At 38.6% G+C, this 15,439-nt stretch overlaps 1 protein-coding gene across 4 annotated transcripts in view; it reads right to left on the bottom strand.

The window, feature by feature from the left end:
- SETD2 (SET domain containing 2, histone lysine methyltransferase) overlaps positions 1 to 15,439 on the bottom strand; it is a 127,240-nt gene that overhangs the window by 96,134 nt on the left and 15,667 nt on the right. For 3 of the 4 annotated variants that reach the window (XR_015248405.1, XR_015248406.1, XM_086698371.1), the window contains exon 2: positions 1,284 to 1,323. Coding sequence is in view for 2 of the 4 variants with exons in the window: in XM_086698371.1 (XP_086554497.1) it covers positions 1,284 to 1,323 (40 nt within the window). In the remaining 2 variants the exon portion in view is untranslated. The remainder of the gene's footprint in view (positions 1 to 1,283; positions 1,324 to 15,439) is intronic. The other variant, XM_086698372.1, reaches the window with a different exon arrangement.

Genomic DNA, 15,439 nt, shown 5'->3' with positions numbered 1-15,439 from the left:
TTATAACTTTTTTTTCCAGGCAGACTTTTTAACTCCAACATGTACTTCAATATAGAACACAAAATGACATGTAGATAGAGAGCAATAATTAACATCTCAGTGTGGAAAATAGTTTGTTCCTGTGTTCTGAGAAGAAACATCAGAAGCCATTATAGTGGTGTTCTGGCCATCACACAGAATCACTTAGGTGCTTCATAAAATACAGATCTGCAACACAACTAGATCTAAGGCAACAAAGTATGTTTTGTTTGGGTTTGTTTTTGGAAAACAAGCACATGAGACAATTCTGATGGACTTTACAGATCTGAAAAACCACTGGTCTAGAGCAGTCTCCTATCTCGTTTTATAGATGAGGTAAGCAAATGAGGCCCAGATCTTTCTGCTTTGCTATAAATTACTCTGCCCTGGCACACTACCACTGTCTCTGCCCGGGCCTCACACACTCAGGCCATGCTGATTTATAGTCCAACCCTACTCTAGGAGCAACAACTACAAAGTATATACCTAAGAAAATTTTTCCTTCCATCATTTGCCAAACCACCAAAGGAAATGGTAGGCTTTAGAAGTTAAAGGCAAAACCTAGGTGGTAGAGAGAACATCAGAAAAATCTATAAGAAACAAACTCAAGTCTAAATTAAAGATGGTACACTGGTCATCCGCAATATTTTTTTAATGGATGTTCTTTAATCAACTCTGGTTAAGAGAATAATTTTCTCCTTCAATATGGTAAAATCTGCCATCAGTTTTAAACATTATACACTAATCAAGTGAGAAAAAAAATGTTCTCTCATGCATTATCATAAAGCAGTTGTCTTCAAATATTTTTTAAGAAACAGAATGCACTTGTCAAATGAAATCTTACATGGTAGCTCAATATATAAAAACAGGTAAATGCTGTCTCCAGAGCTCCCAGCTTCCTCTACCTTGCCTAAAGCTTTTGAAGCTCCATTTTAAAAACCATTTCCTTGAGATATACAACATTCCTCCTTGGAATGGAGTTACTACAGATTCAAATATTCAGCAAAAACTATTTCTTCATTTCACATTGAAAATAATAGCTAGAGGCACCTGGCTCTAGCCAGGTCGGTGGAGGCACCTGGCTCTCAGTCAGTCAGTGGAGCATGCAACAACACTTGGTCTTGGGATTGTTGAGTTCGAGCCTCAAGCTGGGGGTAGATAGTACTTAAATATAAAATCTTAAAAACCAAACAAAACAAAAAACATAGCTAAATTTTGAGTTTTTAATCCAATAATCATTGAATAACTAGTTAAATTATACTTACCTCATTTTCTTCTTCTCTATTGCCATCCAGCCAAGAGAGCATGCAAAAGAATAAAAAGAAATCATAAATACTAAAAACAATTGAAATCAAAGTTTTTTATTATTAAAACCTAGGATACCGACAGCCTATAGGTTTTTGACATGAGCTGTTCATTCCTTCAAAGTTTCAATTACATTTAGTACAGCAAATATTTATTGAAGATAATACCAGCACTGTGAAATAAAAGGTGAACACAGTCCCTGCCCTTAAAAAGCTTAATGTCCTGTAAAACAAAATACAATTTTGTTACAAAGTAATTCCAACATAATGGAATAAATACAAAGAAATACGTGCAGTGTAACAGCAAAGGGAGAAAATGTAGTTTAATAACTCAGTTTAGTAGAAGAATAGGAAAGCAAAAAAATCCTTCCTAATAGAAGAGTAGTTCCTGAAGATACATTTGTAGGGAGATCCCAGGCAGAGGAAGATTCCCCACAAAGGCAAAGAGATTAAAACGCAGAACAACATGTGCAAGAAACTATAAACAGTTCAGCATTACCGGAGTATAAAGTGTAAGGCAGAAAGTAGCCAATATAGGGGACAGTAGCCAAGTCCACAGACAGGTTTCTCATAAGGAGAAACACAGTTCATTTAATGGATTAGGGGTTCTCAATCCTTTGTGGTGTCCATTCAGCAGTCCCTTTGCTGAACACAAGGTATACGCTCTGCTCCACATCACAGCATGTGGCTCTCCGAGCTCACAGTTATGTTCTAAAAAAGGTAACCACACTGTGTCCTGAGACTGAGGAATCAAAAGCCAAAAGTCTGGTGTACACCAGTGTGCCAAGGCATCCTGGGGAAAAGGAAGCTACAAAAGGGCTTTGGATGATGACAGCCAGATTAGGATTTTAAGCAGACCACTCTGCAGGCTACATGGCAAGACTGGAGTATAATCATCTGTTTGAAATGTCCCTTAAAAGAAATGTACAAAAACCTGGTCTCCAAATGTAGGCTTCACTCCATCATAATTCAGTCCATTCACCAGTGTCTACATAGCCATATAAAAACCAAGTAATGAAGAGGGGGAAAGGATGGCAATACAAGGATGAGATTGGAAGCGAGGTCAAGGTTAAACACTTTTTTCCTATTCCAAAACCACTAAACACTTCACAGATGCAATCTGAGAACAACTCTATTTCATTAATTCTGTGAGGTACATTTTCCCCACATATAACACCTCTGCATCATACTATCAATAACATCATAGTTTGATTGGCAGAATGTTTTCCTTTCTTAGTGGTTCATAAAATAGTTGTGTCTTACAATCCATGACCTACTAGATTTGATTTAAATTAGTATCATGTGGAATTTTTTCAAGAACATAAAAGGTACCTGGACATGTCAGAGCATTTGGAAGGTCATTCCTATTTATACTCCCCTTTTCAGTGGATATTCAGAGAACTGCTTGACAGAGATGGCAAGACATTTCCCAGAACTTGATAATAAGATGTTTGTAATAAAAAGAATATAAGCATGTACAAAAAATACGGGGGGGAATATAAATTTCCTTTTAATTTTCTCATGGCAAAAGCATTTCAATAGAGAAAATTCAAATTAAAAAACAAGCAAAAGGAAGAGTCCACAATCCAACATCCAGAGACTGCTGTTAACACCTTAGTCTACCGAGCCCTCTAATGCTTCTTTTGTGTACATGGTTGTCGGTGGGGGCGGGGTGGTACTTAAACACAGATCTTTTTAAGTATAGCAATCATACCATACAAGCCATTCTGTATCTTGCTTCTCTCCCTCATCACAAATAGAGCAGGTGAGCAAACAAGGTGTTTAGATCACAAAAAGTATGGAATCACTACAACAGATTGAAGGGAATGATCTTGAAAGAAGGGGACACAGGGGCACCTGGGTGGCTCAGTCGGTTAAGTGTCCCACTCTTGGTTTTGGTTTGGGTAATGATCTCATGGTTTCATGGGTTCAAGCCCCATAACAGGCTCTGTGCTGCTTGGGATTCATTCATTCATTCATTCATTCATTCTCTCTCTCTCCCCTCCCCCCCCCACTGCCCCTCCTCCACTCACTCTGTTTCTCCCAAAATGAATTAAAAAAAAAAAAAAAAGAGGGGCACCTGGGTGGCTCAGTCGGTTGAGCTTCCGACTTCAGCTCAGGTCATTATCTCATGGTTTATTGGTTCAGGCCCCACGTCGGGCTCTGTGCTGACAGCTCAGAGCCTGGAGCTTGCTTCGGATTCTGTATCTCACTCTCTCTCTGCTCCTCCCCAACTCACACTCTCTCTCTCTCAAAAATAAATAAAGATTAAAAAAAAAATTTTTTAAGAAAGACAGAAAGAAATACAGATAAGTGAAGACACAGTTAAGTTTCAAAATAAAGTAAGCATTTCTCTCTCACATCCTCAGCTGAAAGTTGAGAGAAGAAACAGGGCAAAATACTTAAACAAAATTCAAGTGTAAGAAACAGAAATGGAAGTGGACTATATTACTAATTTATATAAGAGCTTATCAGCACACTTATTCTACTTGGCTGGCAGCATTAAACTATCTAGAAACAACCAGAAGAAACAACTGGTGAGTTACTCCAGGAAGCTGGATGGGACAAGAGAGGTAGAAAGCAAGCAAAATGAGAGAACTGAAGGCATTCCCAAGAATACTGAAATGACGGACCTAGTAATCCATAGATAACAGAGAAGAGAGAAATCTGGAAGAAGCTGATAAACTGAAGGAACAGGGTAAGGGCAAGATACTTGAAGCTTCAAAGAGTAAATGTGCTGGAAACCAGAAAGTGAGGTAAAAGGGTGAGGTGAAAGAACTGGAAATTCTGGTCAGAGTAACAGAGTTAGGGTACATTTCCAATAATGAAAATAGCTCGCTGTGGTCATGGAAGCAGACTGCCACTGCAATAAGAGGACAAGACCTTTCTGAAGAAGTGAAATTGTGAGGCCACAATTAATAGCAAGAATCAGTCACAAACGTTTAATAACAAGGAAACTTGTTTTGGTAAATAACATAACATCATGTCAAGGGAAGGCTGATGGAACAAAGGTATACAGAGTCCCCAGGATCTCTGACATGAAAAATAATGAGGCATGCGCAAACAGGCATTTAACTCTTTAGCATAAGATTGTGCTGGAACGGCCTTATTTCTTCTTTTGAAAAGCTACTACAGAAGAAAAATCAGGAATATTGAAGCAAGCTGTCAAAAATGTACAGGACAAATATTTGCAGCTTGCCGAGGAACTGTTTCAAGAATGTTGATTAATCTGGGTCAACATGGTGACAAATCTCAATGAGGTCACAGGGCACATGTGGAAAAGGAATTAAGAGATTTCATCACAGCAGTTCGAAGATCCAAAGAAATGACATGATTATTAAAATCAACCCACTAACTACCCAATCTCTCTGGCTAGGACACAAAAACTGAAGCCTCCAAAGGGAAGCCTGGTATGAGAGAGACTTGACCATATCAAGAATATTCATAAATATAAACAAGTTGGATAGCAAGGGAGTCTATTCTGGATATCAGGTCATACAAGAAATACAGTTAAACAAGTATTTTTATTTAAAAAAAAAAATTTTTTTTTAATGTTTATTTATTTTTGAGACAGAGAGAGACACAGAATCGGAAGCAGGCTCCAGGCTCTGAGCTGTCAGCACAGAGCCCGAGCGGGGCTCGAACTCACGGACCGTGAGATCATGACCTGAGCCGGAGTCGGACGCTTAACCGACTGAGCCACCCAGGCGCCCCTTAAACAAGTATTTTTAGTTACACTGGGGAAAAGACCACTTACAAGACCACAGTGACTTATTTATAAAATATCAGAAAACTTAAAGATAAAATAGTCCTATTTTGCACAATTCCAAAAGTTGGACCTGTGACCAACAGAAGGACAGAATGACAGATCTTAGCTCATTTTAAGTATGAACATTTTAAATTCATTTTATTTGAAAAATACACACACCCACAAGAGAAATTCATAATACAAAAAGATATACAACTAAAATTAGATGTCTCTCTCCGATGGCAACTATTGTTAAGTTTTGTATATCCTTCCAGAAATTGTGTGCATATGTGAGCATATGTATCTCTTTTTAAGGAGAAAACACACAAAAGGAAACATACCTTTCTATACCTTGTTTTTGTTCATTTAAAGCCGTAGGTATTATATATCAACATACAACAGACATAGCTTCATTTTTAGTTCTACCATCATAATAGCTTTTTCATGTTTGTAAGTCATTGGTGTTTCCTTTTAGCTGGGAAGTGCTTTTTCAGGTCTTTGGCCAATCAGTTGAGTTGTTGGTCTTTCTTACTGATTTATAAAAATCAGATGTGATACGTCTGCAACTAGAATGTGTCACTGTACAGAGCACTTAAGTTTCCTCCTCATCAGAAATGTTTACGAAGAATCTGGATAAGAACTTACCTCAAATGAGACAGAATTCCTGCCCTAGATGTAAAGCTAAAAGTGTGATCCTAGAAGGTCTCATTCCAGGCCTTCAGTCCACTGAATTTCCTGAACTACAAATCAGAAGCAGCACTTATTACTTTATGTGGATTTTAGTAACACTTTAAAGATCCACTCCTATCTCATCTTTAAAGACTTCTTACTAAAAACTCATATAACCCTGGGACGCCTGAGTGGCTCAGCCTTTGAGCACTGACTTGATTTTGGCTCAGGTCATGATCCCAGGGTTGTGGGATCAAGCCCCGCCCCACATCCACGTTCAGAGTGGAACCTACTTAAGATTCTTTCCCTCTCTTTCCCTTCCCCTCTCCCCCACTAGTGCTAGCTCGTTCTTTCTCTCTCTCTCTGAAAAAATAAAAAACAAAAAATAAAAATCAGATACTCCTCAAATGCTCAGTGTTTCTCACATTTGAGGGATACATGGGCCTTTTTTAAGAAGACAAAAAATTGTCAGATATCTAAGGCTAGATCTCAACTTAAGAACACTGACCTAAGAAAATTAATATATTAAAATATTAAATAATACTCTGTTAATATTAAAATTCATATGTTATAATTTATTTTACTTGAAAGTTACCACTGGAAAGTGGCAGTTTTCAGGAAAAATAAATTTCAAAATTTAAAACTGGTCAAAATAATGTTTAACGTTTGTAGTTAGCAAACAGAAATGTATCCATGTTAATTTCTCAAAATTGATAATTGTACAGTGATTATATTAAGGGAATGCCTTTGTTTTTGGCAAGTACACACTGAAGGATATGGGGGTAAAAGGCATCATGACTATAACTATCAAACATTTCAGAAAAAAAAAAAGCAATGTATGTGTGTAGAAAGAATGATAAATGATAAAATGTTCACAATGGGGTGAAGGGTATACAGGAAATCTCTGTATTGTTTTTGGCCATTCTGTAAGTTTGACATTATTTCAAAAATAAAAATTATTTTTTCAACTTAAGATAATCAAATATGAAAAACTTTTAAATACCCTCACAAAATCTACACCCCATAAGAATTTTTTATGAAAAACACTGTATGGACTCTTCAAGATCCTAGAGCCTCAGCTAGAGAAACACTACCTCAAATGTTCCAAATTCATATTCTGGAAAGCAGCGATGAGGATAAGCTACATCAAAACTAGACCCTATACTAGACTGAAATTGCAGCCGCAGGGTAGTGTGAAGAACTAAAAACTTAAGAGATAAGAGAAGTGTTGATAACAAAAGGAAGGAAGCCACCAATGACAAACTGAAGACCATTTCCCAACACTGCTTGTAACACAACCCCACCCAGAGGTATACTCAAGTAGTACTCTGAGCTCTCTGGAAGAAAGGTAGCTTGCCGTATACACCCAGGTCCAAGGAAGGGTCACAGCGCTTCTCAAGTACTAAAGTCACTATCTCCACCGTTAGGGAAGACCTGGAATTTCATAGCTTCAGCCACTCTCCTCCCCCCTCCATTTGTTTCCATTTCAGGTTGCTAAATCTGTGACCCGCTCCCTAACAAGTACAAACAAAAACATCTGTCATGGAAAAAGAAGTCTGAATGCACTGAAGTCGGGCAGGTTTTGACATTTACACAGTTTAGGCACTTGCAGTGTCATACATTTAAGACTTTAAATGCCTCAGATATTCAATGATATGGAAAAGTAATACACCGGAGAGACAGTCTTCATAAGTAAAATTTTTATTACAAAAGATCATATCTACCTAGCTCACAGCCACAGCCTCACCTATGGTCACACACATTTGCAAACCTCTTCTCAACAAACTGAGTAATCCTTTTGTAGGCCAAGGTTTTCGTACCATGAGTTAGCGAGGCTTAAGGCAAATGTGGAGACTACATCACAACATGTCTTTCAACAGCACACAACCACACTGATGGATTGCCCAACGACTTATTTTAGAAAGGCAACACTTAACTACAAGTATCAGTACTCTTATCAATCACAAGACTATTTGTTCAACAATTATTTAAGGATCTATCCTTCTGAAGGCAGTGTTAACTTTGTTAGGGCAAGATATCAAGTTCATACACAGTTCCTACCCAGAATTTCATCCTTTACTTGAAGTAATATGGCACAGAGGTATACCAAATAACTATAATACAAGGTAATAATAATTTCCATAAATGAGAAGGCTAATGGGGGGGGGGCTTTCTCTTTAATTTTCCTTTTTCAGCTCAACCTCATCTCGATTTCCTGATTGTCCTTCATGAAAGCATACCTTCTTCAGCATTTATTACTTTGCTTATTAGGATGGCAATGTAACACAGCAAAAAAGATCAAACTTTGATAATTCCTAGGTCGGAATCCTATCCCTACCATTCACTAACTCTATGACTTGTGCCACTCAATTCCCTTCCTTACTCTCCTAGGTACCTGTTTCACACATCCCCCTACCCCAAATCTCCATCACTACCATGACCCTGACCACTCTCAATTGAAGATCCCATCACTTAACTCTATGCCCCATCCTCTTGCCTTCTCAAAGATGTATTTCCTATTTCCTTTCCTCTATCATCTGTATCTTTTTCTTCACTCTCATTAGTCAAATAGCTTTAAAGATACCTTACCTTAAAAAAAAAAAAAAAAAAAAAAGGCAGGAGGGTGAATTGTCATTAAGGACCAACATCCTAAAAGACAAGGGTCAATTTTTTTTTTTTTTTCAGGGAACCCATTCTCCTGTTTTCCTCCTACCCTCACTGGCGACTCCCTCCCTAATCTCTATTTGTTGGCTCTTCCTATTCTACCAGATGTCTTCAAGTTGGAGTACCCAAAATTTTGGCTGGCCTTCCTTCTTCTCTTCTCCATCTACTCTTTTCCCTCCTACCTCATCCCATATAGATTCATGGCTTTCAGTATCATCTGTAGATTGGTGACCCGCCCCCCATCTCCAAACCCAACCACTCTCTGCACTTATTTACCCAAGTGCTCACTGAACATCTCTACTTGGATCTCTCAAAAGTATCTCAAATGTAACATGGTCAAAATGGAGCTAATGACAATTATTCTACACATGTACCAATCATAATGATTAATATATACACACACATTATAAATTTACACACACAACAACCAGATGATCTTTCAAAAGCTTAAATCAGATCCTAGCATATACCTGCTTACGCTCTTTCTGACCTTACCTCTTTTCACAATCCTTCCTCATTCCCTAGGTTCTAGCCACATAAGCCCTCTTTCTGCACCTCAAACATTCCAAACTAATTTCTGGTCTTTTCACCTGAAGGTGCCTTCTTAGAATACTATTCCTCCTAGATTTTCGACAGACTGCTTCTTCTCAATAAGATGACAGCTCAAATGTTATCCCCAAGATTCCCCATCACTCTATCATATTTTATTCCTAACATTTATCAAGGTGAGATTTTTTTCTTTGTAGAGTCTGTTTCCTTCCACTAGAATACAAGCTCCTTTGGGACAGGAGCTTGGTTTTATCTTGCTGACAGCTAAGTGCCAAAAACACTACTCGGAACATAGGAAGCACTCAATAAATATCTGACAACATCATTCCCACTTTCCTATCCAGCTAAGCTTTCTTTACACTACTCCTCAGAAGGAATTTCAATAGGTAAGATGGTCTCCTCCAAATTCATAGAGATCAGTCTTGACTTCAAGAAATTTTCCATACTGCTCTTCATTCTACCATCTTCCTCCCGTTCTCCCAGCCTCCACACCCTTATATCACCCCTCAAACCCTCAAAATTAAAAAAAAAAAACCTTTTAAATTTTTTTTTAACGTTTATTTTTGAGACAGAGAGAGACAGAGCATGAACGGGGGAGGGTCAGAGAGAGGGAGACACAGAATCTGAAACAGGCTCCAGGCTCTGAGCCGTCACCACAGAGCTTGACGCGGGGCTCGAACTCACGGACCATGAGATCACGACCTGAGCCGAAGTCGGACGCTTAACCGACTGAGCCACCCAGGCACCCCCTCCCCCCCCCAAACCCATCTTATTCATCCTCTCAGCCACTTTGGTCTCACCTTCATTCACTTGCCAATTATCAAGTATGTACTCAGTACTGTATGCCCTTTTCCTATCCCTTTCCTTACCACTCCAGACACTACCACTAAACTCAACCCCTACACCATGTACTTTGCAGAGTGACAATCACATACAACCTTGACTTCCATTTACTGTTTCTGCCTTCCCAACTAGGGTTTAAGTTACAAAGAGACAAAGGCTACTCTTGTCCTTAGTGTGTAATCCCCCCCTCGGTTTACCATCCCTAGCATAAATTCTCATTACTTTTTGAATCAAAGAAATTCCTTAACAAGAGTACCATGTTTTAACTTTCTCATCTCAAGCAATTCTCAAAGGAAAAGAGGGAAACACCTAAAAAGTGACCCTAGAAAAAAATAAGCCATACAGGCCATAAATTAATTCATAACATTTGCCCTACTCTCTCATCCAAAAAACAGGACCCAAGAGGACAAGTGAATTAAAACACTGATGAGAGGGGCGCCTGGGTGGCTCAATCGGTTAAGCGGCCGACTTCGGCTCGGGTCACGATCTCGCGGCCCGTGAGTTCGAGCCCCGCGTCGGGCTCTGTGCTGACAGCTCAGAGCCTGGAGCCTGTTTCGGATTCTGTGTCTCCCTCTCTCTGACCCTCCCCCCATTCATGCTCTGTCGCTCTCTGTCTCAAAAATAAATAAACATTAAAAAAAATAATAATAATAAAATAAAATAAAATAAAATAAAATAAAAAAAAAAAAAAAAAAAAAAAAAACATTGATGAGAGGGGTGCCTGGGTGGCTCAGTCGGTTAAGTGTCCGACTCCGGCTCAGGTCATGATCCTGCGGTTTGTGAGTTCGAGCCCCGCATCGGGCTCTGTGCTGACAGCTTGGAGCCTGGAGCCTTATTCGGATTCTGTGTCTCCCTCTCTCTCTGCCCCTCCCCCATTTGTGCTCTGTCTCTCAAAAAGGAATAAATGTAAAAAAAAAAAAAAAAAAATTAAAACACTGATGAGAAATGTGTGACTTATGTAAATAATAAAACCATGAATACCACACTGCTTTTCATGAAAGGCGTAGAAACTTTAGGCAAAGCCCTTTGGGATGAATATGCTAGCCTGAATTAGTGCCAATGGACCTGATAAACAGAAGCACTATTTCTCACTCATTTTAAGTCCTCATCTTCAACTATCATAGTATCTGAAGCATACAGAGAGCTCCAGATAGAGGCTCATGTATACAGATTAAATCTAGAAAAAAAATTAATGAAATGTTATTCAAGTTACAGGCAAGAAGATTCTCACAGGAAATAATTTGATCAAAACAGAGAGATAGATAGATATAGATCAAAACTGCATCTCTCTCCCCCAATATCATACCCATCAACTATTCTTATATCCCAAAAGCTTAAACTTTAATACAGAATGCCTACAGGGGCGCCTGGGTGGCTCAGTCGGTTAAGCATCTGACTCTTGATTTCAGATCAAGTCATGATCTCGTGGTTTGTGGGTTCGAGCCCTGCATTGGGCTCTTCTCTGTCAGTATAGAGCCTGCTTGGGATTCTTTCTTTCTCTCTCTCTCTCTCTCTCTCTCTCTCTCTCTCTCTCTCTCTCTCTGCCTCTCCCTGCTCATGCTCACTCTCTAATTCAATAAACTGTAAAAAATAGAGAACCTACATATTATGATGATTAAAGCTAATAACTTATTTTCTTTAAACAAGCAATCACTTTGTAAACAAACACAGCTGATCTTTAGAGTTCCATAGTCACTGAGGGAAGGTAAGAATATCATCCCAAATGTTAACAATTGTATATTTACCTGAAATGTTTCTAAATTTGTCTTCCAAATTAGTTTGCAGGAGCACCTGCATTAAGTGAACTATGTTTTCTTCAAGCAATCTTTTTCCAAAACCCATAAACTGGAGTGTATGGTGATTTTGAACATTTTAAGGCCTGTTACATACAAATGAGTTTCACAGGGCACATGGATGGCTCAGCCAGTTAGGTGGCTGACTCTTAATTTCGGCTCAGGTCGTGATCTCACATTTCATGGGACTGAGCCCCACGCAGAGCTCTGCACTCACTGTGCAGAGCTTGCTTGGGATTCTCCCTGCCCCCAACCCTCCACCCCCCCCTCCTGCCCCTCATTGCACTTGCATTCCCTATCCCTCTCTCTCAAAATAAATAAATATACATTTTTTTAAATAAATAAAAACAAATGGATTTCACTACCTTTATTCACTATTTGGGGTTAAATCACAAATTACCTGTTTTATTTTCCTCACTGAGCAAATGTGGGAGGGGATACCCAGTACCAAACAATCTTTAAAACACAGAAATGCATAAATGCTGAAATTCAATTTTAGTACCAGGCAATGAACCACAACAGAAAGAGTGGAGGATAAGTTCTTAGTGAGCTGGTCACATTACACTATTGTCTTACAGCCCCATTAGACCACCATCACCACTACAAGCAGCTAACAGAATGTTTCCTATTTTGGGGGTAGTAGGTTTAATGCTTTACATACATCTAGCTTATCTTGTCCTCAAAACTATGAAGGGTGTACTACTTGTATTCTCATTTTGCAAATGGAGAAACCTAACATCATAGCTAGCAAAGTGACAGAGACAAGTATCCAGGCTTTTTTGACTGCAGAGCTCTTGCTCTTTAACAAATATTTATTAGCTATTACCCAGAACTGGGAGCAAAGGGCAAAAAGTTTCAGAGAAATATATTTTGACTCAGTGTACTAATAATTTATCTACCTAGCAACAGAAGGGGCTGTATCGTGAAACAGAGTAACAGTCCTGATGGTCATGTGTCTATTACAACCCCTAAATTGGATGCAAGAAATCATTCGGGTTTTTTTCCCCCATCTCAACTTCAGACTAGATTCTTCTATGAAGAGCTACTATACTGAAAGGTGTGTCATACCAAGAGTCTGAGGGAGATGGCTAACTATAGACAGACCTGTAGGATATAAACTAGTTAATGTTTAAAAAGCTGTACCTATCCTGTATTTTAGCAGGTGACTACTTAATGCCAGTCTTCCAGTCCTACTCTTGCTTAACCACATTAAACAGAAACAGGAAAATAGATGGTGGTCAGTTCCTTCATGTGGTTATAGATGCTGATGCAAATTGGCTCTTTAAAATCCACTTTCAAAATTGAAACAATGAAAGTAAAACATGTGATGTGATTAAATCTACACATGAGACAAAAGAGGTTTCTCTTTTTATACACAAATAATTCAGGATCTTTCTCTTTCATAAATCTGCTTTCTTTTGTGTTAATATTAAAAATGCTTCTAAAAATAATTTCATTTTTTCATGTTTCACATGTTTGTTATAAATCTAAAAAAAAAAAAAATCTACATGGGCTGCATTTAATTTTGGTAACACAATGAATACAGCAACTCAGAAAGTTCCTAGAATAAATTACCACCAGACCAAAACCAAAACACACCAAAAAGGTATAAAGGTCAGTTTTCTTCAGGAACACCACCTTAAATAGCCACCATTTATTTTCTGACTGTTGTGAAATTTAAGTATTTTCCCCAAGATAGCAAATTAGTGCTTGAGGTGTAAAAGAGAAAGGTTTCAAGTCAGCTAACACAAGTAGAAGTATGGCAAAGATACCCATGCCTAAAAACAAAAACAAACCCTGAAATACTTATTCTTACAAGGCAAAGCTGATGATAATGTAAGATCATTGTGAATTAAATGCACTTTAAAAAAAAAAAAAAAAGCACCACCCCTCACACTTTCATGCATGGAAAATGAAGGTTAAAATAAAATGCAAAGGTTATCCATGTGATAGCAAAAGACTGGAAATAGCCTAAATGTTCATCAAAAGAGTGTTTGAGTAACTCTGCCACATCCATTCAATGAAGCAGTACACAACATTAAAAGCAATGATGAAGAGCTCTGTATACTCTTCTGGTATGATCTCCAGAATACATTGTTAAGTGAACAGCAAGACACAAAACAGCATGTTTTGTGTGCTTCTATGTTCAAAATGGAAGACTCAACCAAAATTAAACATAATTATTACATGTTGAAGGACATGGTAAAAAAATAAGAATGAAAGCTATGCCTCTTTGAACATTCTTTTATTGCATTAACTTTGGAATCATGTAAAATGATGCATTTTTTTAATGAGAAAATAAAAAAATAATTTCTAGAAATTCAAACTATTAAAACTATACCAAATTGGTGACTGGCACAAACATGAAGAAAAGTTGAACTATTTTGACTAAAAATACCTTCCTGGAATATATCCTGAAGGTAAAAAAAAAAAAATCATAAAGAAATCTTACACTGTTAGTAGTCTGTTATAATAATACTGGTATTACCACTGAAACTGTCACATAAAAATGGATAAAGCAAATAAGCCATTCCATTAATGTCATTAGGAACTAAGATTTTCAACATAAAAGTGGCATGTTTTAAAATAAAAACATTAGGACACCTGGATGGTTCAATCAATTAAGGGGTAGACTCTTGGGTCTCCGCTCAGGTCATGATCTCATGGTTCAGGAGTTTGAGCCACGTGTTGAGCTCTGCACTGACAGCGCAGAGCCTACTTGGGATTGTGTCTCTCCCTCTCTCTGCCCGTCCCAGCTCTCTCTGTAAATAAAAAAAACTTAAGTAAATAAAGCTGAAAGAGTACTACTCTATTTACTTCAAAGAGAGGATCAAGGAGAACATCAATTTAAAATCCTCCATACGTAGGGTCACCTGGCCAGCTCAGTAGGTGGACATGCAACCCTTGATCTCAGGGTTGTGAGTTCGAGCTCCATGTTGGGTGTGGAGATTACTTAAAAATAGAATCTTAAAAAAAATAAATAAAATCCTCCATATAGTGCCTGGCACATAGTTAATACGCAAAATAAATGGGCATTGTTAGCAATTTGGATACATATTTGTAAGATTCTTTAACAACAGCATTTACTCATAATGCATAAAAATATAAATCACTATGATGTACACCTGAAATTAATAAGATACTGATGTCAATTACAGTTCAGTTAAAAAAAAATAGTTTCGGGGCACCTGGATGGCTCAGTTGGTTAAGCGTCCGGCTCTTGATTTCAGCTCAGGTCGTGATCTCATAGTTCGTGGGTTCGGGCACTGTACTGGGTTCTGTGTGGACAGTGCAGAGCCTGCTTGGGATTCTCATTCTCTCTGCCCTGCCTCCCCTACCCCATTTGCTATCTCTCTCAAAATAAAAATAAACTTAAATAGTCTTGGGGCGCCTAGGTAGCTCAGTCAGTTAAGCAGCCTACTTCAGCTAGGGTCACGATCTCTCGGTTCATGAGTTCGAGACCCGCATCGGGCTCTGTGCTAACAGCCTGGAGCCTGGAGCCTGCTTGGGATTCTGTGTGTGTGTGTGTGCACATGTGTGTGTGCGTGCGCATGTGTGTGTGCGTGCGCATGTGTGTGTGCGTGCGCATGTGTGTGTGCGTGCGCATGTGTGTGTGCGTGCGCATGTGTGTGTGCGTGCGCATGTGTGTGTGCGTGTGTGTGACTTGTCTGTCTCTCCCCCACTCACACTCTTTGTCTCTCAAAAATAAACATTAAGAAAAAAAAATTTTTTTTAATAGTCTTGGGGTACTTGGGTGGCTCAGTCAGTTAAGCTTCCAGTTCTTGATTTCAGCTCAGGTCATGATCTCTCTCGGTTCATAGGATTGAGCCCCAGGTCAGGCTCCACACAGA

Source organism: Puma concolor, chromosome A2 (assembly GCF_028749965.1).
Source record: "Puma concolor isolate L17-30 chromosome A2, mPumCon1.1.hap2, whole genome shotgun sequence".
NCBI classification, from domain to species: domain Eukaryota; kingdom Metazoa; phylum Chordata; class Mammalia; order Carnivora; family Felidae; genus Puma; species Puma concolor.
Note: the sequence above shows the minus strand (reverse complement) of the source record. Positions and strands in the feature narration are given on the sequence as shown.